The sequence below is a fragment of the Hipposideros armiger genome, unplaced genomic scaffold (assembly GCF_001890085.2).
Source record: "Hipposideros armiger isolate ML-2016 unplaced genomic scaffold, ASM189008v1 scaffold_180, whole genome shotgun sequence".
NCBI lineage: Eukaryota > Metazoa > Chordata > Mammalia > Chiroptera > Hipposideridae > Hipposideros > Hipposideros armiger.
The window spans coordinates 428,162-452,235 of record NW_017731530.1 but is presented as its reverse complement, the minus strand read 5'-3'; the positions used below and the strand labels follow the sequence as shown (position 1 = coordinate 452,235).

At 39.6% G+C, this 24,074-nt stretch overlaps 1 protein-coding gene across 5 annotated transcripts; it reads left to right on the top strand.

Annotated features, from left to right (window-relative positions):
* Positions 1-10: 10 nt before the first annotated feature.
* On the top strand, positions 11-24,074 carry PGM3 (phosphoglucomutase 3). Of its 5 annotated transcripts, none has more exons than XM_019652497.1 (14): positions 11-97; positions 1,232-1,433; positions 1,938-2,143; positions 3,730-3,914; positions 5,879-5,946; positions 10,755-10,888; positions 12,373-12,568; positions 14,439-14,596; positions 15,293-15,376; positions 17,787-17,885; positions 19,999-20,112; positions 21,276-21,398; positions 22,467-22,640; positions 23,675-24,074. In XM_019652497.1, the coding sequence occupies exons 3-14, from the start codon at positions 1,940-1,942 to the stop codon at positions 23,762-23,764; spliced, it is 1,629 nt and encodes a 542-aa protein (XP_019508042.1). In that variant the 5' UTR covers positions 11-97; positions 1,232-1,433; positions 1,938-1,939; the 3' UTR covers positions 23,765-24,074. The 5 variants fall into 5 exon arrangements, with proteins under 5 accessions (XP_019508042.1, XP_019508040.1, XP_019508039.1 ...); XM_019652496.1 differs by having other exon boundaries at positions 17-121; XM_019652495.1 differs by lacking the exon at positions 1,232-1,433.

The following is a 24,074-nucleotide window of genomic DNA, read 5'->3' as shown; positions in this document are numbered from 1 at the left end:
GGAGGGCCGGAAGCCACGCAGAGCCACGTCTGCGGGCACCGCGAGCGCCTGTCTGGTTTCAGGCGTCGCCGCGAGGCAGCCGCTCCGCGCTTTGGAGGTGAGGGGGGGTCTCCTGGCAGAGGTGAGCTGGGCCCCGAGGCTTGGTGGCGAAAAGAGGACGTTCCGGTCCACAGGGGTTCAGCCGACGCGGGGTAGTAGGCAAGCTAGCGGACTAATCCACGGACCGCGCGCGAGACACACCCACCCGCCACTGCCCCTCGGGAGTAGGCTGTTGAGCTGGCCCGAGGGTGTCGTGCTGGGCAGTCTCGTTCACTGGCCTGGGCGGGGACTTAGGGGCTTCCAGGCCTCGGGGCCGGGAAACGTGCGGATTCGCGGGGCTGGGAGGAGAGAGGGGCTGAGGAAGTGTTGAAGATGGAATGAAGGGGAAGGGGACATTTAACTTTTTCAGAGTGGAGGCCGTGTGGACTTGGAAATAAATACTTTTAATAGAAGCGTTCACATACCCGCTGAAAGTAGTTTTAGGACCTAAGACGCATTAAAGAGTGGACACATTTTATCAACATCTTTAAAAAAGACTTTCTGGATTTAACAGGACTGGTTTACGCCCTATGAATAATCATGACACATTACTGACTGGTCTGTTTTTAACAAAATGTATTCATGCTTGTGAAAGAGATTTGATCACTTTGGACCCAACTGAGCCAGCTTGCCGAATGCCAGCTTTTTCCAACTGGACAAAAGCAAACGTTTTTCACTATTTAACTATTTCACTATTAAACTATTTTTCACTATTTTGTTCATTGATGCAATGAAGAACAGTAAAGAAAACAAGATACAGACATACCTTATTTTATAGCGCTTAGCTTCATTGTGCTCCACAGATGTTGCGAATTTTACAAATTGAAAGCCATACATACCCTCCACCAGCAAAAAGATTGATTGGCTTTAGTGCAATACTGGCTTTGTTGCTAGACTCGTTATTGCAGTGGCCTGGAACCAAGCTGCAGTATCTTCCAGGTATGCTTGTAGTCATGCTGGTAGCTGTGGGACTGCTGCTAATCTCCTGGCTGACTGGAAATGGGACCGAGCCAGGAAGTGAATATGTTACATACAGCTGAGGTTGGAAACCCCAAGTTCCATTTAAAATTGGAGTACCCCAGAGAATGAGTTAGCTAAATGAACGAAGAAAAGTGGACTAATGGTCGATGTTTGATTTTTTTTTTAATTAAAGGTAAAAAGATGTTGTGAATTTCAGAGCTTAATTTAGAAGAATGTCCTGATCCTCCCTTATGAAAACAGAAAAACCAACCACAAGATGTATTAGGAGGTTTGGGCAGTCTTGGAGAGAGGAAGCTGTTGCCCTTTGCTTTTCCTCTGGGAATATGTCTTTGTAGCCTGGGAAGAATTACAAAAGAACTACACAGATTTCTCAGGTATTTTGGAAATATAGGCTTAGTCTGTTGAAGAACAGGACCTCAGGTCTCAGTTTGTCACCAGCAACCCATTAAACTTAGGTTATTTAACTGAGGCCCAGGCTTAAGTTGTCTTATTTGTAAAATGTGGCGAACTTTGATCTTGAAAGAGTCTTTGAATCTAGGTGTGAAATCTTCGTTTTAGTTGAGAATGGACCATTTTAAGTATGTCCTGGAGTCAAAATGGGTCATGAGTTGGAGACAGTCTGATCTCTGCCCTGAATCTGTGCTGGAGTGGACAGTATAAATTGGGCAAAATCTTCTAGGTAATCCTAACTCCCAGGACTTACCATTATTTTCTCTCTCACACACAGTTCTTTTTCTCGTCTTTCTTTTTTTTAGGGTGAGGGGGTGGGGAGGTGTTCATAATGAGGCATGCCTGTTAGTTTGGGGTGGCAGTTTTTGAAGCAAATGGTCCTTGAAAGATTTGTTATTATGCCTGAAAAATAGTCCTTCATTTTGTAGACATGGATTTAGAAGCTATTACGAAACACTCAGCATTACATGCCAAGCCCAATGGACTCATTCTTCAATATGGGACGGCTGGATTTCGAACGAAAGCAGAACATCTTGATCATGTCATGTTTCGCATGGGATTATTAGCTGTCCTGAGGTCAAAACAGACAAAATCTACAATAGGAGTCATGGTAACAGCATCACACAATCCTGAGGTAATGCATTTAGTGCTCTGATAAAGCAAACCTTTACTTACAAGACCAAACCTTAGTGTCTAAGCAGTTTGACCCAAAGTACAAACTAATTCTAAATGCCTTCTCGTTATGTGCCTTTGGATTTGAAACAAGTTTTTTCTTAATGAGCGGTCATTGAGCTCATGACTACTCTTTAGAGCAGCAGTTCTCAACCTTTCACAGGGGTCGCCTAAGACCATTGGAAAACACATATTTTCGATGGTCTTAGGAACCGAGACACTGCTCCTCTATCCTTCTCTAGGCCCACATGCAGATACGCCCACATATGAGTACCCGGCGACCCCTGTGAAAGGGTCATTCGACCCCCAAAGGGGTTGCGACCCACAGGTTTGAGAACTGCTGCTTTAGAAGGTGTGGAGAGAATGAAATGAGACTAATTTTTTGGAGAGTGGCCATATTAGAGAACAGAATGCCTTTCCTAGTTAGTTGTATTGTCACAGTATCAGTAATAAAAAGTCTTACCTCTATTTATTTAGCAGAGATTAAAGAGATTGGCGGCAAGGTGGAGGGAAGCACAAACACTTGGGAAGACTTAGCACATTTTAAAAATTTTTAGACGAGTTTTTCTATAGCTAGGGAATATTTTCCTGTTCTGAATAAACAGCCACATAGGTGGTCCCAGGGATCAAAAAGTGAGCTTTGGGCAGAATATTGGTGGGAGGCCTATGGTTCGTTCTAGTGTTTGTTGACAAGTTTTTATCAAAGTGTTCCATTTGACACAAACTGTTTTATTCTGTTCTGCCTATAGCTTATAATACATGGTTTGAATAATATGCTTCTGTTTTGTTGCTAGAGCATGTGATTTTTGCTGTTGCAGCTAAATCAGCAGCAAGTTAAAACTGTGTAAGTCAGTGAAGGATTGTAACCTCTTCCCCTCAAACAAGAGGATGTTGCTTGTCCAGCTTCTAAATATATGTCACTATGAATACTCACTAAATGTCTAATTCACTGTAATTGATTAATGACTTGTAGACTGAGCCCCATATTTATTGCAAGCTCCAGAAGCAATTCTTAAAATAATTCTGAGCAGTTTCCTTCAGTTGACATTCACTCTTACACTTTTTTTTCCCCCCAGAAATTCGAGCAGAACAGAATGAGGAGTCAGTTTTCAGCTCCTGTGTCTCCCACTGGGTGACGCACACTGGCTATGACAAGCTTAGATTACAGAGTCATAGCAAGAGGAATCTCTAGGTGCCCTCATGCTGCTCCAGCTGTGCCCTAGTCAGTTAACTGAAGGTTAATGCACAGGGGATGGCCTTCTAAAAAAGCTGGTTAGCATAATGGCTGTTGGGTTTAAGAGTCATATAGACTTAATGTTTTAATAACCGTACTGATACTTCTTAGCTGTATGAACATAAGCAAATTGTTCCGAATCTCCGTTTTCTCAGATTGGAATAATAATAATAGGATATTAGATTGATACATGGGTCATGAGGATTTAGTGCCTGGCATTCAGTAGAGGTCACTGGTGAAGCTGCGTAGCCATCACAGTCTTTTTTTGGAGGGAAAACAGCTTGAGTTTACTTACCATTTGTTTTCCTTTCAAGGAAGACAATGGTGTCAAATTGGTTGATCCTTTGGGTGAAATGTTGGCACCTTCCTGGGAGGAACATGCTACCTGTTTGGCAAATGCTGAAGATCAAGATATGGAGAGAGTGTTGATGGACATCAGCGAGAAAGCAGCAGTGGATCTGCAGCAAGATGCCTTCATAGTGATTGGGAGAGACACCAGGTGACCGTTGCAGTTACTGGTGGAAGCAGCTTTGGGAACTCAGTATAAACAATGATATCAATTTTAGTACCCATGACAAATCAAAAGAATTAAGTAAAGTAGAACTGCCCTGAGACCTTCTCCCCTGTCTGGCCTTCATAGTAGGATATATAAGAACTAAGTCGCAACTGCAGCTTGGGTTTTGGAGTCTGAACCCCAACTCCAACACTTACTATAAAATGTTAATAAGGCCTAACACGGTTTTTGTGAGGCTTACATGAAATAATGTATACAAAATATGCATTTCCTGGCATGAGAGCACTTAACAAATGTCTCCCACCCCTTCACTTCTGTAGCTTTACTTTTTTCCCCTATAGAGTAAGAACATGTGATTTTAACTCGTTATTTTTTAGAGATTTATTTTGTAATCTGTGTTATTGTTGGTTCATATTCTTTTTTTTTTTTTAAGATTTTTTATTGGGGAATTGGGAGAAGAGGAACAGACAAGTTGCTGTCATTTTGTTCTTCAGTCTAGTTGTGGAGGACGTTGCTTTACTGGCCCAAGTTGGCACCATCATTGCACTCTTCCTGGGCGAGGCAGATCCGTCGCCGGCTTCTGGACGGCCGCTCATGGCGGCTGCTGGCCGCTCACGCTGGCTGCTGGCTACACACGGTAGCCCATGGCAACCCACTGCAACAAAGGCTGCAGTCTACGCCATCAACTCATGGCAGCCCAGCTCCAGGCTGAGCTGCCATTCACCATCTTAGCTGCAGAGGGCAGTGTCACTGGCCCTCATATGTGGGATCCAAACCCTCTGGCGTCCCAAGCCAGCTCTTAACCAACGCGCCACTTGGCCGGCCCTGGTTCATATTCTTATATCATTTTCCCATGCTGGAGTTAACTATAAAACATTAACAATTTATTTCTACATATCTGTCATTTTTGGCAGATTTTGCCTTCCTTTACAAAAAGATATTTTTGTAAAATATTAGATTCAAAGTGTACTTTGAAACAGAAGCATTCACTTGCATAAGATCTGGTTTTAGGAAGAGATTCTTTTCAAGGAAATTTCTACTCAGTTCCCTAATGCTTTGGACTGTTATTTTACCGTTAAGTGTGTTATCAGAGGCACTTCCAAATACCTCTGACTCCATAATCACTGGTATGTGTAGGTAGCCAAGACACTTATGTTCCGGACAAATTCTCTCAGTAAAGCCATCCCACATGCATTTGCCTTTTACATATTCACTCGTTTAAATGCTGTAGATCACCTTTTTCTACAAGGCAGTTATATGATGATCTGCTTTATTTTCAGATTGATAGATAATTAGTCTTGACTTTTTTAAATGAAAAATAAGTTCTATATCCATGGTGGTTTAATACCCAGTATTGCATTACACACACGGTGCTTTCGGTGTGTGTTACTGTTTGGAGGCAGTGTATGTGTACTTATTGTCAGAGCTGGAAAGGTATTTGAGTATGGTGTAATTAGTGTATCCTTTATATCAGCGGTTCTCAACCTGTGGGTTGCGACCCCTTTGGGGGTCGAACGACCCTTTCACAGGGGTTGCCTAAGACCATCGGAAAACAAAAAGATATTTACATGACGATTCATAACAGTAGCAAACTTACAGTTATAGAGTAGCAACGAAAATCATTTTATGGTTGGGGGGTCACCACAACATGAGGAACTGTATTAAGGGGTCACGGCATTAGGAAGGTTGAGAACTGCTGCTTTATATCTATTTTCTAAATTCATTTCAAAGTGAAAATCTTTCTAAGAAATACATTGTGAAAGACTACTGGAATATCTTTATACTTTACCCGAATTATTTTTTCAGTTTTCAGACTTGACAGGTTTCAGTTCAAATACAGTGAACTTATTCTGAAATTTGTAGCATATAATTTCAGCATTTGCTTTCAGAACTAGTAACTTTGTTGGTTTCAGGATGGGATGTATTATTTTCTTCCTTTTTTCTCCTAGGCCTAGCAGTGAGAAACTTTCACAGTCTGCAGTAGATGGCATCACTGTTTTAGGAGGTCAATTCCATGGTAAGTAGTTATCCTGAGTTGTAAATTAAATTAATCTTTAAAAAATTTTTTTTAGAAATTACAAAAGTAATGTTTATTTTAGAAAAGTTTGAAAATGCAGATAAACAGTTTTTAAAAATTGAACTCAAAGTACTAGAGTTTAAAATTTTAAAAATTAAAAAAAAATTTCTGGGTGTGCATATTTTGTTTTACCTGATCTTAGCCAACATTATTTACTTTAGTAAGGCTGGATTTCTGGATATAAAAACTCTTGAAGTTACTTGAAGATGTTCATTCTGGAGAGCTTTTGTCAATATCAGGTAGCCCTTAATAGCTGATCATGTGTGGAATCAGCTGTTACCTGTCAAATAGTGATGGAAAATATCTTTGGCCGACCTACTGTTATCATTTTAAGTTTTGACAGGTGTTTTTTCCTATTTTTTCAAATGAAGAAGTATTAAATGCGACAAAATGGAGGCTAGAATCCACTTCTCACATTGGTGTGCCACTGTGCTTGGAAATGAGTTTTCCTACTATCAGATTTTTCTCATTTAAAAATATCGTCTCTTGACCTTTTCCACCTCCTTTCCAGCTCTTGTGTCTTCCCTTCCTTCACAGTTAATCTTGCCTCTTCTAAGAGTGCACCCGGCTTGCTTCTCTCTTTGCTCTTCTGGTCGTTACTTAGCCTACTGCAGGCCAGTCTCCATCCTTATCCATCCAGTGAACTGTCTCCTGACACTCATCTGAATTCTGATTGCCAAATCCAGTGGCTTTTATAAAGTGGGGATTCTTAACCTGGGCCTAGGGACTGTGAGGAGTGATTGGTTAAGCTGCAGGGACCCTGTGGCCCTCCTGATACAGTGCCGAGTGTTACCCGTATGTGCCCTGAGTTTCTAGAGAGAGGCTTCATAACTTTTGTCGGATACTCAAAGGCGTCTGCGACCTAAAAGTAACTTTCAGAGTTTGTATTTAAAATTTTTTTTCATTTAATGTCTTGGTAGCTTTCTCCCTCTTGCTTCTCTGCAGGCTTCTCTTCCATTTCTTAGTATGGGCATTCCTCATTTCTCTCATTTTGCATGATGGCTGAATGATCATCTTCACTGCCTAGCTCCAGCTATGTATTTTCTTTTATTCACTTATTTATTAATTCATCAAACATTTGAGAATGCCTCTTATGTACACTCCTCCAGTAGCCTTCCACTGCGTTCACAACCCGTAGTAAGAAACCCGTTTTATAACATGATGTGTTTGTGTGTATAACTGAAATAAAAGTCTCCATGAACAATACGTACCCATACTACATGATACGCATTCATCTGTGTCATTTAAAAATGCAGAAATGGGCAGCAGTTTGCAGTAGTTTCCAGCAGACTCTGCCCAGCCGACCCTTCTCTTACTTTAATCTTCCTATATTTCTACGTGACTCGTGAATTCTTTCACGGCCCCATGAGCAAGCAGACACAACATACCCTACAAAAGTTAAACATAAACCTGCCCCTGTTTTTGCACCATATAGAAGTTAAATATAAACTTACCATTGTTCTTTCCTCCTTTTCCCATACCAAGAAGTTTCTTATAGAAACAAGAAAACACATATAAACCTTAACCCAGCAGATGGAGAAGGTCTCGTTTCACTAGCAATTAGAGACTGCTACTCTGTCTGTGGGATGGCCTCTTCTTACTCTCTGCTAAATAAACTTACTTTCCCTTTAAATTCTATATCGGCTCATGTCGGAGTTCTTTCCCACATGAAGCTGTTATGGGAGTCTTGGTTCTTCTTACCAACGCAGTGAAGACTCAAAGGTCAGCAAGTTAATTAATATGCAAGCAGGGTTTATTAGCAATACATTCTCAGGGAAGAGAAGGGGCCCAGCAAGGTGGGGGCGGGGGAGAGAGAGAGAGAGAGAGAGAGGGCGAGGGGGAGGGGGAGGGGAGGAGGAGAGAGGGAGTAGAGAGCCCTTGTCCCGAGTGATGAGTCAGAAAGAGTAAAAAAAAGAAAAAGAAGAAAAAAATGCAGAAATGCTGGTGTGTCTCACTAAGTAGATTCCATGACCTACTGAGTGGCTCGGCCTGCAGTTTTTAATGCGATGGTTTGAGTGATGTCTCTACCAGGTGGTCTGTCCCTATCCCAGATTCACTCTGCCCAAACTGTATTTCTACCATTCCCAGAATAGTTGATCTTTTCAGCACTTTCATTCTGTCTCTAGAACCATCACTTTTCTACTGTTTCCATTTAGAAAATTTGAGGGTTTTTTTAACCTGTCTCATAGTTCTGTCTTCAGCTGAGTGTACTTCAGGAAATGAAAGGTTAATGGAGCTGCAGCATACGGAGAATGGAGGAAGCTAGTGGAAGATAACTTTAGGTTAGTGAGATAAGCAGGGGCCAGGTCATTCCTGTAGGTCATGGTAAGGACTTGGGTTTTTCTCCAAATGTAGTGGGACTCCATTGAAGGGTTTTTATGTATGAGGATATGATCACATTTTCATTTTAAGCCAGTCACTCTGGCTATTGTGTAGAGAAACACAGGAAAGTTGTAAGTAAGGAAACTCTTAATGTACAGCTAAGAGACTGTACATTAGTTCATTGCAAGGGTGGTGATAGTGAGAGAAATGGAAAACTTTGAAATTAATATTGAATTCAATGAATTTTGTGATGTGTGATTAGGATAAAGCTGTGAGGAATCACTTCTGGGTTTCTGGGTTGATCAGTGGAATAGATGGTGATGCTTTTTATTGAGCAACTATGGATAAAAGACATTTAGTAAATGTTTATTTGGTAATTTTGATACTGCTCACAAAATCCTTTTGTTTCATCCTTTAGTATGTCTTTGGGAATATCCTTTTCCCCTCCTTAGGCGCTTCCATTGAGCTAGTCTAAGGTCTTACCTATGTTTTTTGAGTTCCTCCACCTCCTCCCATCTAATCCTTATATCCTCTGCTATAAGATTAAGATACCAGTTCCACTGTGTACACAGTTGCCTTCATAAGATACCAGTTTCATTGTGTACAGCTGCAGGGCTCAAGAACTTAAAATGACTTTTTGCCTCTAGTCCAGACTCTCATGTGACTTTGAAGACCATTGACAGATTTAGTCATTGAATTCATATTGATTACTGGTCCATCTCTGCTATTTTTTTCTCTTGTTTCTTGCTCATGGTGCCTTTTTTGTGTGTTTAGATTTTTGACTGTAAGCTGTTTATTTTTCTTGGAAAATATTGGTGGGACATTTTTGAGGTTTATGATGAAGGTAACTTTCTCTGGCAGAGTGTAGTGTTGCTGCTTCTGCTGGGGGCACTAACTGGCTGGTTGATGACATGGTTCTTTGATGACAAGGTTCTTTTAGACCCATGTGGTTATGATTTGGGCTGGAAATCCATGGGAGTCCTCTGCTTGTGACAGCTCTTCAGGGATGGGTTTTTCCCTCTGCTGTGCTCTGTCAGTACAGCTCTTTTGGGAGAGGACTTGCTCCTTGTTCACTTTCACTCACTCATGACCTGAAGAAAAGTCCTTTGGGGCTTCAGTTTCCTGAGGGTCTGGTCTTCTACTGGGCTCCCCATCTTAGACCAATATGGACTGTTTTTGCGCTGAAATCCATAGCTCAATTTCTAGTTTTGAGGACTGCCCCCAGAGCAAAACTGGCTTCCCTTTCCTCTCTTCACATAGATTTTGGCCTAATTCCTCTGTAACTTGTTGGCACTGCAGTTCTTTTTACAAAGAGATGGTTTTCTTTTATCGAGCATTTGTGGTTGTTTTCAGGAGGGTTCACCTCCGTTAGGTAGTTTGCAATGTTACTGGAAATAGAACTCAATTACTACTTTTCTGAATTGCTCTATTTTCATTAGTTGTCTATAGTGAATGAAAGTTAGTGTATTTTGCTACCAGTAGTAGTTCATATTTCTTTTAGAATTGTGTTTGTGTCCATTGTGTGTTTTTTCAAATACCACCAGACAAAGTCAGTTGTGACCCTATTTACCTGGAGGTAGCGTCAGATCCTATAGGTTAACGCTCAGGCCCACAGGACTGCCCTCCCCTCATCCACTTCAGACCCCAATCACCTAGGCTTCTGACCAAGCTGGACGTTCCCACGACCCCATTCTTGAATTAGATTAATTTGCTAAAACAGCTCACAGAACTCAGAGAAGCATTTTACTTACTAGATTACCAGTTTATTATTAAGGATTTAACTCAGGAACAGTTAGATTGAAGAGATGCATAAGGCAAGGTATGTGGAAAGAGACTCAGAGCTTCCGTGCTCTCTGGGCACACCACTCGCCCCAAATCTCTACATGTTCACCAGCCAGGAACACTGTCCTTTTGGCCTTTTAGGTTTTTATGGAGGCTTCATTACATAGGCATGACTGATTAAATCATTGGCTGTTAAGTGATTGAACTCAATCTCTAGCCCCTCCGGCCTTCCTCCCTGGAGATGTTGGGGAGGTGGGGAGAACTGAAAGTTCCAACCCCCTAATCATGTGATTGGTTCCTCTGGCAATCAGCAGGTTACCTAGGGGTTTTCCAAAAGTCATCTCATTGACAATGGCATCTTATTGCTCTATTTGCTTAGGAAGTTTCAAGGGTTTAAAAGCTGTACCAGGAAAGGGGACAAAGACTAAAATATATATTATGATAAATTAAAATATCACAATGCGGCATGCATTTGTAATGATTTCAATGGAAATTTGTGCATCTAGATAGTTTGAAAGTTAGTGTTTTGTGTTTTCCGAGATGTCTTGTCACCCTGAAATTCCTACAATATGAATCCATTTAAACTTTTTCTTCTTTAAAAAAAAAAAGGGGGGAGTAAATTGCTTTTTGTATTTCCCTGACAGATTATGGCTTGTTAACAACGCCCCAGCTGCACTACATGGTGTACTGTCGAAATACCAATGGTGGGTACGGAAAGGCGACCCTAGAAGGTTACTACCAGAAACTCTCTAAGGCCTTTGTGGAACTTACCAAACAGGTGAAAAATCTCTTGAATGTGATTAGAGTTTAAGCAAATGAATAAAATAACATCAATTGAACAATTTATCTTAATTACATAGTTTGTCACCCCTCTGTTTTTCCAAAAATTCGGCATGTCTTCTTTTTCTTTCCGGGGCTCCACAAGTCCTGGCCCTTGTATCCTAACTATTGGTGTTTACTTGGCACATAGTACATTCTGAGATCATTGGGGGAACAAACATTTCGTGTTCTTGTGATTACCATAAGTATTTCATTCAGAATAATTTGCTCTTAGGTGAGTTAATGTAGGTGCTGTTGGCATCATACTTGAGGTATCTACGGTTGAGAAAGATTTTCTTGTTAAAACAAATTGGCTTGTTACACTGGGATGAGATTTGAGGGGTATAATTCATTTGATCAACAATTAAGTGTATGTTAATTGTCATGCACAGTTAATCAAAACAAAACCCTTCCCCCTCATAGAATTTATATTCTGGGGTGAGGATGGGTAAGACATTAGGGAGAAAAGAGCCAAGCATGCCCAGTGGTGTTACATGCTATGAAGAGAATGATAGATGTTGCACTGCTCATTCCCCATGTAAATGACTGTCATGTAATACAGATTTTAATATTATTTTTAAGGGACCTTGTTTAATTAAGGCTAAATTCTAATCAAGCTTGACAAGAAAAAAAAATTCTGAGATGTTCTAAGGTAAATGACAGTGGCCAGACAGAGAGACAGAACAGTTAACCTGTTAATAGCTGTGGCCCAGCCAGCAAAAGACTGCTCACATTCAGTGTATGTCTTTTGGAACTTCACATTAATTTCTAAGTGGCTGTTTCTGTTGTTATTCTAAAAAGAGTATAGCCAGGCACCTTTGAACCCCAGGAGCCTCTGCTTCTTATTTACACATAAACTTTCCGGACTCGCCCACAACCTATCCAAAGGAGCAAACACTTCCTTGGACTCTGCTCCTATCCCAGAACCGCCTGCTTCACCTTCTGCCGTCCCCTTCGTCTCCAGCTAATGTAAATGTGTTCAGAGTGACTTACATCCTCCCCCCCACACTATTTGATGTATAAAAATGCTTGCAAAACTTTGGGACACATCTTTTCTACCTAGCCATGCTGCAGGTGGTTTAGACTCCATGCTCTTAAGACCAGTTTCTTTTTTTTGCTAGCAGTGGCCTAATCAACCCTTTCTTTTAAAAACACTCAGCCGTGAACATTAAATTTTTTGTTTAACAAGCTCCATTTCCCTAAGTCATTCAGTCAGTGAAATAGTTCCAGTGTCAAAGTGTCCAAAAAAAAATTTTTTTAATTTTACTTTAAATGATGTTTTACAATTTTCATCTGAATGTGTGTACCCTTTTGTTTCTTGGTTTAAAATGGATAAGCTAACTGAAGTAATGGAAGATGTTTACCTATATGAATACATACTTTATACTTCACTTTTACTTTTAGAACTTTACATTTTTCTTCCCTGTGTGTTTCCCTTTTAAGGCTTTCTGCAGTGGAGATGAATATCGATTTCTTAAGGTTGATTGTGCAAATGGCATAGGGGCCCTGAAGCTAAGAGAAATGGAACACCACTTCTCCCAGGGGCTAACAGTTCAGCTGTTTAATGATGGGACCAAAGGGAAACTCAATCATTTATGTGGAGCTGACTTTGTGAAAAGTCATCAGAAACCTCCACACGGTATGTAAAAATTGTGTTTTTAGAGCTTTGAAACCAATGTCATTTACAAACAGAGGTGGCCAAGTGAGTGAAGTCATGCAGCTGGCCCTGGCTCTGCCACTTTAGACATCTGGGCATCTTCCCACTCACCACTGCCATTCAGAACGTGGACTCTTTTCGGCCTGTAAGTCACAGGCCTCCTCACAGCGTGGGGGAAATCTGGTGAGGAAAGCAAAGTCAGAAATTGGTATTCCAGAGCAGTTGTTCTCCAAGTTAGCATGCATCAGAATCACCTGGAGGGCCGCTCCGTGCACAGAGTCGTGGGCTCTACCCTCATAGTGTCTAATTCTGTACGTCTGGGGGAAGATTTGTATAGGATAGGAATTTGCATGTCTATCAAGTGCCCAAGCTTTATTGATGGTGCTGGTCTGGGGACCACACTTTGAGAATCACTGATCTAAAGGATAACAGTAGTAAGTAGCATTTTTCATCTTATTTGAATTAGATATTATGGAAAGGGAATGCAGCTGCTGAATTATTACTGTCTGCAAAATCAGTGTTTTCCACAGTGAGCATGTTAGGAGGAACACTGTTCTTCAGATTGTAGTTGTAGTACGAGATGTTCTATATTTATCTGCATCATATATCTGAAATGGTTAGCCTGTGGGCCAGACTGGCCTTGCAAATGTGTTTTGTTTGGCCTGTTGTATGTCTTATGAGTTTGATTGCATTAGTTGCCACTGTTTATAAATGCTTTTATTTCACTTAAATATTGGAATCTCTGGCTTCTCTTTACCAAAATTAGAAAGTGTCCGTCCTCGCATGGCATTAGTCAGCTGCAGTGGAGTACCTGCCACCCCCTTCAGGCAGGAGGGACATGCATGCTTCAGAACTCCACAGACATCCTGTCATCCAGTTCTCATTGATGTCATTTTCTGCCTCACTGTAGTCAGTATTTACATTTTCACTTTAATCAAACAGTGTAAGCTCCTTTCCATTGAATGCTTGACTGTTACTTTGCGAATTCAGTTATGTGTCCCTCAATTGTCCATTCACTAAAGCTTGAGCTCTCTCTCCCCTGCTATGGGCACTGAGGCTGCAATATGAGCAGAGCCATAGGCCCTTGCTTTCCTGAAGTATGTTGTGCCCCCAAGTCAACCTTATATCCATTCCAGACAAACGCCTTGCACTTATTAGTTGCCTCATGTAGGATTTGTCAGTCAGCTGCTGTCATGGCTAAGGAACAGCCAGATTTTCAAATAAATTTGATGTGACAGTTGCTGAGGTTTCAATAACTATATGCAAATTACACAAACCATTTATTCCTCACTGGTTATAATTGCTTCCTCTTAATTACCAGTGTTTCTTGTTATTGATAGTGTGAACAGATAACAGTCACTCCTATAACAAAGCACATAACCTCGTCTATTGCTGATTATTTTTTCTACGTAAAGGACATCATAGAACTAGATAAACTGTATTCAGATATACCTGTAGCTTTCAAAAAACTATGGGAATGCGTCTTGCCAAACCAGGCTTATAAAATGGAATTTTATTGTAGTAATGTATCAAGATTCAGCGTAGATTTTGAGTGCTCCTTTTTCAGTTAGCTGTGAAAGAATTTACCCTGTGAAAACTACCAGTAAGCCTGTGTACTATTTAAACATTAATACATCGATTTTTATTTGGAAGGATAATTTTAAATACCTCTTGAAAAATCATAGTGGACGTGTTTACATGTAACACAAAAGGCCAATTATGATCATACTTTAGTGAAAAATCTTTTTCTTGTAACTAGTATAAGAGAAGAACCCGAAACTTTTTATATGAGTTTTGAGTTTTATTCCCATTTTTTAGACTAAAATGCATTTTTAATTATTCTGTGTGCTAGGAATGGAAATGAAGTCCAATGAACGATGCTGTTCCTTTGATGGAGATGCAGACAGAATTGTTTATTACTACCGTGATGCAGATGGCCACTTCCATCTCATAGATGGTGACAAGATAGCAACACTCATTAGCAGTTTCCTTAAAGAGCTCCTGTTGGAGGTGTGGCTGGGTGACTGACTCCCCTTTAAAACAAGAAGACTTACTGGTGACATAGTTGTATAGCTGTCAGTTGAATGTCTCAAAGGCACAATTTGTGAAAAGTTCCTTATATTTATGGCCAGAAAATTTAAAAAGAAATAGTAATTTCAGTCATTTCGACATTGGGGCACTGGTTTTGGAACCCAGAGTTACTCTTTCTTCCTTACGCTGGCAAAGTTTAATGATTTGAAGCTTATGAAGTTTTGGTTTCTTCATAACTGACACTTTAATAATGAGGGCTCCACCATAACTCGTTAAAGCCTCAAGTCTAAATAGAAAATCTCATCCTCTGAGAGATTTTGTTTTGCTCTCTTGGAACTCTCAGGCTAGATTTATAGGTTGTAATGGGAAATAATTCTTATATGTAATCTAGAAAAGGTGTACTTCAAGAATTCAATAAATACTGTTATTAAAAAACTAGAGCTAAAGATCAAGAAACCACAGACTTCTTTATAAAGGATTCCTTGTAGAATTACTTTAAAAAATGTTCAAAAGTATTTTAGTTTTTTTTTCTGGCCTACATGTAAATTTTCAGTCATTTATTGAATAAACTAAGGTACAGTTGAACTGGTTGATAATTTTCTCATCCTTTAGAACTTGTTTGCTTTTGTAAAGTGTCTTTATTTTTTATGCAAGGTAATTATTGTTTTTGTCTAGATTGGAGAAAGTCTGAATATTGGTGTTGTACAGACTGCATACGCAAATGGAAGTTCAACACAGTATCTTGAAGAAGTTATGAAGGTATTGAATTATTTTCATTTTCTGGTAGTTTCTTAATAATTAAATTCTATTGTAAGATATTCCTGTGAGGAAAATAATGCCCTCAGAAAAGTGAATAGGTTGTGGTGCGTGAAGCTGAGATTTTGTCCATTTGAGGGTAAATAGAAATAAAAAACAGGACAAAAATTAAACTGTCCCTGATGCAGAAAGAGACTTCTCCCTTCTCTTTTGTAGAGCATTTCTTTTACAAAACTTGTAAGTTTTTTCTCTGCTCCTTTGTAATGAATGTAAACCTTATTAAAGGCTAAATAACCTTGTTTCACAGTTTAGGATTGTTTAGCTCTTTGAAGTATAAACATCAAGGAAGAGAGCGCCCCTATCTCCTAGTCTCCTGAGAGTTTAACTTAGGTGTTGGTTCCAAGTTGTAACTATTCTCATAGAGATTTGGGAAGTTTTATTATTCCTTTGGATAAAGGCAATTAGCTAACACCTATGGCCACCCCAATTATCAGGTAAATTTAGGACACACTGTGACAAATGATGCTGTGTAGTTTTTGTACTTGAGGACTAGACCTATTCAGTAGGTATAGGGACTGGTGCCTGGGGTTTTGCAGTGGGGAGGATGGGGGTGGGGAGAAATTGGGCTCAACTCCTAATATAACCAGGAAAGGGGAGTTTATAGCCAAGGAGCAAGATATGGGGGGAGGGAGTTGGTGGATGAAAAGTTACTAAGAGGAATCAGTGGGGGTCAGGGAGGATTCTGGTTAAATCAGCCTAACAGGATTTTGCTGAAGGAGGCCTGAGTGATCCGATACCACCTAGGGATGGTACAAGTGAGGACTTGGATCAGATACTGCGGGTAGGGGACTCTAGCTACACTGATTTAAGCAAGATTCTTGCTAAAATTGGGCTCTTTGGAGACATGTTCAAGGACAAGACCTGTTTGGGCTCAGAGGACCCTGAATAAAGTTTGGTCGAGGAGAGCATCTTTGTCACTAGTTATCTTCAGTTACATAAAAGGCTGAGATTTTTCTGTATTCGCAGTCTTAGCAGATTGCTTGTGCTGTGTATCACAAATCTGGCTTAATGCTTATTCCATAATAAAACTGTTTTCTTATTCTTCTATGGAGAAGTTTTCTGGGTTGGTAGATTTTGTTTTTAATTATTTCCCCAATGTCCACCAGATGACCATCCTCTGCACCACACTGCTGGCTCTAAGCTTAGAGGTTCATAGCCATTTGCCTTTACTTTTTCTCACTAGCTACTGGAGTATTTTCCAACTTCTGTGTATTCCTTTCCAAATTCCTGCATTTTGCTAGTTATTAATGTCATTTTTCCATTTGTTTTAAAGCAGGAATGGCAGAGTCCTGTAGGATCTGGACAGGGGAAGTGAATGAGTATAGTAGGTCGATAGGACTAGGCAGGGTGTACCCAGGCCAGCTGCTGTCACCTTTAGTCAGATTGTTTAAGAGGAGCTGAAAAATCTGAATCCTCATATGAATTTCCCTTAAATGTCTTGGCAGCTAATTCCAAATTTATAAGAAATAGTGGGTAGGCACCATAAAACACATTTGGAGGCTGCAGTTTTTGACCTGATTTAAGTATTATAGTTACATTAAATTCACTCAAGGGACTCCCATCTTGGGCCCAGTTGGCTGCCTTTCACGGGAATTTCCAGTACTTGGGTTGTTGTTTTAGTATTTTAATTCTTATTTTCTGACTTAAAATTTTTCTTATAGCTAAGATGCCCTGTTTAAGAAACTAAATACATTAGAAACTGTTACTTCTCAACCCATGCTCTTATGGATTAAATATTTTTAGCCCTGACCATTCCTAAGGTCTCCTGAATCCAATCAGATACCAATCTTATTGGATCTTGATCTCCATTTTGCATTGTTTTTTCTTAAGCATTTTCATTTCTCAGATCTATCCAAGACTCACTATCCACTGTTGCTAATCCAACCACCGTAATTTCTTACTGGGATTAGTCCTAGAAAACTAATGGACCCCGTTTTTTTAACCTTCTAAGCCAGGGGTTAACAAACAGCAATTGCACCAGAGACCATATGGCCTGCAAAGCCTAAAATATTACCTGGCCCTTTATAGTAAAAGCGTTCAGACCCCTACTCGTAGGCCATTCTCCATGCCGTAGCTAAACTGAGATTTCTAAAAGTTAGATCATGTCACTCCCCCAATTTCATTATTTAGTAGGGGACCCTCATCTCTCTCACTTGGCTTTTCTCTTGTCTTTGTGCTCCTAAGTGCTTTTCTCTTCATAGTTAACACCACTTTGGATTTAATTGCTTAATTGTCTTCCTCCTTAGACTAAGCTCCAGGAGGTTTTATTCCCTATTGGATCTCTGGGATAGAAGGTACACAATAAATACATGCTGATTGAATAACTGCTGTTCTTTCTTTAAACATGTTATAGGTACCTGTCTATTGTACTAAAACTGGTGTAAAACATTTGCACCACAAGGCTCAAGAGTTTGATATTGGAGTTTATTTTGAAGCAAATGGGCATGGCACAGTAAGTTCTCTTTAACCAATTACAGCTGACTTTAGTTGGCACTTTTTTATGATGAGAGTTCTATATCTAGTAATAGGTAACATTCCACTTTGTTGAAATGATCTCCTGGGATGGTGGTCGAATTTGATTATTTAGTTAAAGTAATATATTATGTGTTGTGAAACTGGCTCTCTCTTAGATTGTAATGATCTTTCCTTGACTGTGAAGAAATAATAGTAATTTGTTCTTACAATATAATTTCATAAAAAATATGCAGTTCTTAATTTTTTTTACAAGCAGATTTTCTATACATCATTTACAATATTTTCCTTCAACTGGCCATACATAGGTAGTAAAAGGAAAGTTCATTAGGTGTGGTAAATTGAAAAGTGTTAGAAAGCTTGAGAATTAAGTTATAAACATTGGAAATGAGTTTAAAGTAATTAGAAACAAGCATATACAAATTGTAATGGCTCTCTTAGCAGAAAGAATGTTTAAAAAGTTTTTTGAGATATAAACTCAAGTATAAAATAAACCATTTTAAGGCATATTATGTGGTTTTTAGTATAGTCTTAAGGTTCAGAATTTTTCTTTAAATGTTTTTATACTTCACCTCATTTCATAAATGGATTTGAAGCCATTGACAAAATTTATCTTCATCAAATCATTTCCCTCAATTTCAACACTGGCTTCTAGAGTCTATTAATATAAGTAAAAGAAAAATTTAAGTTCTTAGAAAATATTATTAAAAATATAACTTCAGAGATCTAATGCAGGGGTTGGTAAATCAACTTAAAGCGCAGCAGGTGGTAAATATTTCAGTCTCTGGGCCTCTAAGGTCTCTGTTGTAACTGCTCAACTGCCGGTGGTGGGCTGTGTTCCAGTAAACACGTGACCAGTCTGCTCCGTAGTTTACCAACAAACGTGTTTCGGTAAGTGGCAGAGCATAGCGTGGTAATGCTGCTGCTCCTCAGTATGGCACCTCTTGAAGGCACTAAAATCATGGGCACTGCATTTCAGAATGATAGGAATCTTGAGGAACATGATGTGTATTAGAATAAATACCCACAGCACTATTTGCTGTAAGGTGATAAATGTGGTGAACCCTCCTTCTATTGGATTGTTGGAAAAGTCATGATGTTTTTTTTCTGTTTTTCATTGCAAAAATGCATCATGACTTTTCCGACAGCCCAATACTTTATCCTAGCTTATAGTCATGATTTTAGGGGAAAAAAATAAAATAAAATAAAAACTAGTTACAATGAATTATGTTCTTCAAAGTAAGTGGATACAGATAAGCTGGTTGCACACAGCCGATTTAGCTGCTCAGGGGTAAACATAATGAACTCACGATGCGATCATCTTTGCCAAGGCGGTATTTTCTTTATAATTAACTCTTTAAATTTTAATCAACTTTTTAAATTCTGATAATTTGTAGTTTTACAATTCACAAAGGAACTTTTGGGTTCTGCTTTGATCTTATATTAATTTCATACATTCTCAGGCTGCCATTATTTTTTCCCCTCAGTTTCTCCTGATTGAGAGTTTCAAAGGTGGTTTATTTTATTTATTTATTTTTAAAGATTTTATTGGGGAATTGGGAGGAGGGGAACAGCGTTGGGGAATCGGGGAAGGGGAACAGACAGGTAGACAAATTGCTGTTTCTGTTTTTCAGTCTAGTTGTGGAGGACGTCGCCTCACTGGCCCATGTTGGTATTATCATTGCACTCTTCCCGGGTGAGGCAATTGGTCGCCGGTCATTGGTCAGCCGCTCACAGCAGCTCCCGGCAGCTCACACCGGCTGCACCGGCTGCTGGCCACTCACACTGGCTGGCTGCCAGCCACTCACATAGCTCAAGGCAGCCCGCTGCAGCCTACGCCGTAGCTGGCGACTCACAGCAGCCCAGCTCCAGGTCAAGCTGTTGTTCATCATCTTAGCTGTAGAGGGCGAGTGTCACTGGCCCTCAACGTGGGATCTAAACCACAGCCCTGCTGCTCAGAGCTGCAGCTCCCAAGCAGAGCTCTTAACCAGCTGAGCCACTCCGCCGGCCCTCAAAAGTGGTTTAGCTCCGATGATAGTAATTACGACTGGGACTTGGAGAGCGCTTTGTGATTTTGTATACTTTTGTTGCAGGTACTGTTTAGTAAAGCGGCTGAAATGAAGATAAAACAACTAGCAAAAGAATTAGAAGATAAGAAAAAGAAAGCTGCCAAGATGCTTGAAAACATGATAGACTTGTTTAACCAGGTCAGAACTGATGGGTGATGGGCTCTTGCTTACTGTTACATCATACAAAAGGTGGACAGAATGGTGGGCTGTATAGAAAACTGAAGTGGAGAAGTCCTGGAGGCTTCCTCACAATAGTGGTGTGTGTAGTTGAGATTTCCACTGAAATGTCAGCGACAGAACACTTTATGTGCTTCCCTTCCCCTAGATCAGCGGTTCTCAGCCTGTGGGTTGCAACCCCTTTGGGGGTCGAACGACCCTTTCACAGGGGTCGCCTAAGACCATCGGAAAACAAAAAGATATTTAATTACAATTCATAACAGTAGCAAAATTACAGTTATAGAGGAGCAATGAAAATCATTTTATGGTTGGGGGTCACCACAACATGAGGAACTGTATTAAGGGGTCGCGGCATTAGGAAGGTTGAGAACCACTGCCCTGGATTTTATGATGAAAATTTTCAAATATGATGAGTAGCTTCCACCTAGACTCACCAGAGTCAGCTACTGAGTATATATATGTGGCTAAACATATTTTTTTAAATCTACCTCCTCAAGGAAATTCAGGAAAAGGAACTGGTTGTCTCATGTGGATCTGATCATTGGGAGGAGAGTGTAGTGTATGACAATGGAAGAGCAAGCAAAGCATAGGACAGGGAAAAAGCAGTGGAAGAAACACTGGAGCCTCTTGCACGATTTGGGCACTTTACATACCTCATTGTGTAATCTCTGCAGTAGCACGGGTAGAGGCATTATTGTAATTCCCATTTTATAAATGAAGTAACACAGGCTTAGCTAAGTGGCAGAACTTCAGGTGTGACTTATAGCAAAGCTTCCTATTTCTACTACCTGGTATGATGCCTTCATCTTTGTGGTAGACTATTTCAGAAGGGATCTAGTTCGAAAGAGAAATTTGAGTCATAGGATGTTAATGCTGGAACCTTCAGTTACCCAGTCTAATTTCATTTTACAACTAAGGAGAAAGATTAGCGGCAAGTTTCTCAAGAGCTGGTTTCAGTTCTGTTCCTCATTAATGTTCATATCTATCCATACCAGTTAATGCTGCTGCTGCATGGGGGGAGGAGGAAGCACAGGATACTGAGACTGGTTTTGTAAGACAGCACTCACCTCCAGGCTTTGCTTGTATTGGAGTGGTTTCCTCCATTGTGTCTCCCCATCTTGCAGGCAGCTGGCGATGCCATTTCTGACATGCTGGTGATTGAGGCAATCTTGGCTCTGAAGGGCTTGACTGTACAACAGTGGGATGCTCTCTACACGGATCTTCCAAACAGACAACTCAAAGTTAAGGTGGGAGTGAGATTTCAAAATTATTATTTTCTGAAAATTACTAAAAACCTATTATCTCAAATCTCACTATGTTAAAGTATTTCCCAAGTGTCATATTTCATTCCATACATCCATTTACATAGAAAATAATGCCTTATGTCCCCTAACTGAATTTTAAATATGTGAGAAAATACACAGAATGGCTCTTAACCATTCTATTGTTTGAGAAGTATTTGATTTCCAAACTTATAAATAATGATTTATGTATCACTTTTAAAAAATTTTTATTATGGAAATTTTAAAACATGTAGAGAGAACAAAATAATGATGAACCCCTGGGTCCCCAGATTCAACAGATTTAAACTGTTGGCCTATACATTCTCCACATCCCCCATATTTTGAAGCAAATCTTGGATAACCTATCATTTCAAGTGAAAATACTTCCTCTGCATTATTGTTGGTTTACAGAGTACTTCCTGAGGCTAGATGCTGAGTAGAATCTGTGGGCTCAAAGAGAGAAAATTTTTAAAGGCATTTCATATAAATGGCTAATGGATTTCTGTAGTGATATATACCAGTTTACACATTAACCAACAGACTTGTGAAAGATATAAATGCCAGCGTTTACAGAAATGGCTGCTGATTGTTCAGATTAGTTTTGGGCATATTTAGGAGATTCTCGTCATGACCCTCTTACATAATAGGTTGTCATTTACCTTTTTTCTTTCTTTTTTTAAAAACCTAAGAATATTTGATCGATGACTTAAGTCATACAGTATTTACTGGCCATTATTTTAGTGGTAACTCTATTTTAGAAGACCGTCTGTGGAAATGTTCTCTCTTTTTGCTAACGGTAATTCTTTATAGACTGAAGAAACAGAGAAACTGTATAAATATGTTGAAACTAATAACCCTGATTTTGGCACATAAAATTTTAACGCAGTTTCATTGTGTGCTTAATCTGGTGCTTTAGTATCTATTGTACTTTGTGGTACAATAAGCTGAAGTGTGACTCTATTACTGTTTAAATGAAATGGCCATAAAAGGGAGTGTAATGTATAGTAATAAAAATGAAATGCTTGTGCACAGGTTGCAGACAGGCAACTTATTAGCACCACTGATGCTGAAAGGCGAGCAGTTACACCCCCAGGACTACAGGAGGCGATCAATGACCTGGTGAAGAAGTACAAGCGTTCCCGAGCTTTCGTCCGGCCCTCTGGCACAGAAGATGTAGTCCGAGTATATGCAGAAGCTGACTCACAGGTAAGGGACAGTGTGTTGAAAAAATGTGCAATGAGAATCCAATAACATAGGTAATAGGGGGGTGGCAATAGAAACGAAAACTTTTCATGGAGCTGGAATCTCACTGTGATAATTAAGGATTTAATGTCTTTGAGATTTGTTTATGAAACCTTTTAGGTTCATAATAAGACTACACAATTATTTGCTTCAGTGGTAGTCACATAGTTGAACAAAATTAGACCCACTTAGTTTATTTACCCAAATATTTTTCTTTTGCTTTATTCTAGACTTCCTAAAAGTGTCATATTTTTAATTGTGCCAGGAATAACTAATATATACTTAGTTTGACACATTAAGCTTATACAGCCTGAAGTAGATTATCCTTTTCTTCTCCTGTAAAAATATAATCCTGTTGCTTTATGAAAATAACCAGCTTTAAGGTCCATTTCTAAATGAACTGGTACTGTCGTCCATGCTGCTTTAAATTTATCTTTGTCTCTGGACTCTCGATTTGTTTTTCAAAATATTTCCTTGAAATGACAGCCTTGCTCTGTGCCTCTGCTGTTTTCCTGAGAGGGTTAAGGCTGTGGGCTGGAGTTCTATAATTTGCCCTCTTCACATACTCTTTTCTGTCACCTTAAACCCTTGATAAAAGTAAAGTGGGTCACACAGGGACTCAGAAGGAGAAGTTTTCAGTAGCTTAGGCCCTCCTGGAATACAGTGAGTAAGTACCTAGGGCAGGCGAGGAGAGGACATGTGGGGCCTTAGTGTTACTTACGCTCAGGCTAACTGTAGTCTTGTGGCTTGAAGGAGTAGTTTATTGAATGTATTCAGCTTTGGAATGGTAACTAATTTTATAACCTCATTGATTAACCAAGAACTTACCTGATTTGTAAGAATTTAAGTGTCTTGGAATTTGTTACTGAAAGATTAAAAAAAAAAATTCTCATTTAAATATATTAGTGAAACAAAATCAGGAAGCCCCCTCCCTCAGAGTTGCAGGTAACCTAGTAGACGTGGCGTTCTCACCTACCCTCCTTTAATGTAATTTGCAGGAAAATGCGGATAGCCTTGCACGTGAAGTGAGCTTGGCAGTGTTTCAGCTGGCTGGAGGAGTTGGAGAAAGTCCCCAACCAGGTTTCTGAAGACAATTTCTATATTCTTGAGAAACTGGATTTTTAAAGTTTTTACAAAATAATAGTACTGCCATTATTGTGACAGATCCAAATACATTTTAATCATAATGTTTACTGTGCATCTTCCTGGATTATTTCTAGATCTGATTGTTTTTCTTAAACACTACCAGAATAATTCTTTAGAAACAGCTAGTCCTTGTTAAATTGTTTCTAGTTTCAGTTTCACTAATGTAAAACATTGAAACTTACTTATGATTCAGTCATTAACTTTATAATATATACTGGGAAAAATTCATGATTAAATCTTATTTATTACCAA

What these genes read in the sequence shown, in the direction of transcription:
- PGM3 (XM_019652495.1), top strand. Translation starts at nt 1,940, where the DNA reads ATGGATTTAGAAGCTATTACGAAACACTCAGCATTACATGCCAAGCCC. An exon ending in GTGATTGGGAGAGACACCAG is followed by an intron (nt 3,915 to 5,878) that starts GTGACCGTTGCA and finishes TTTTTCTCCTAG; the next exon opens with GCCTAGCAGTGAGAAACTTT. An exon ending in TTTAGGAGGTCAATTCCATG is followed by an intron (nt 5,947 to 10,754) that starts GTAAGTAGTTAT and finishes TTTCCCTGACAG; the next exon opens with ATTATGGCTTGTTAACAACG.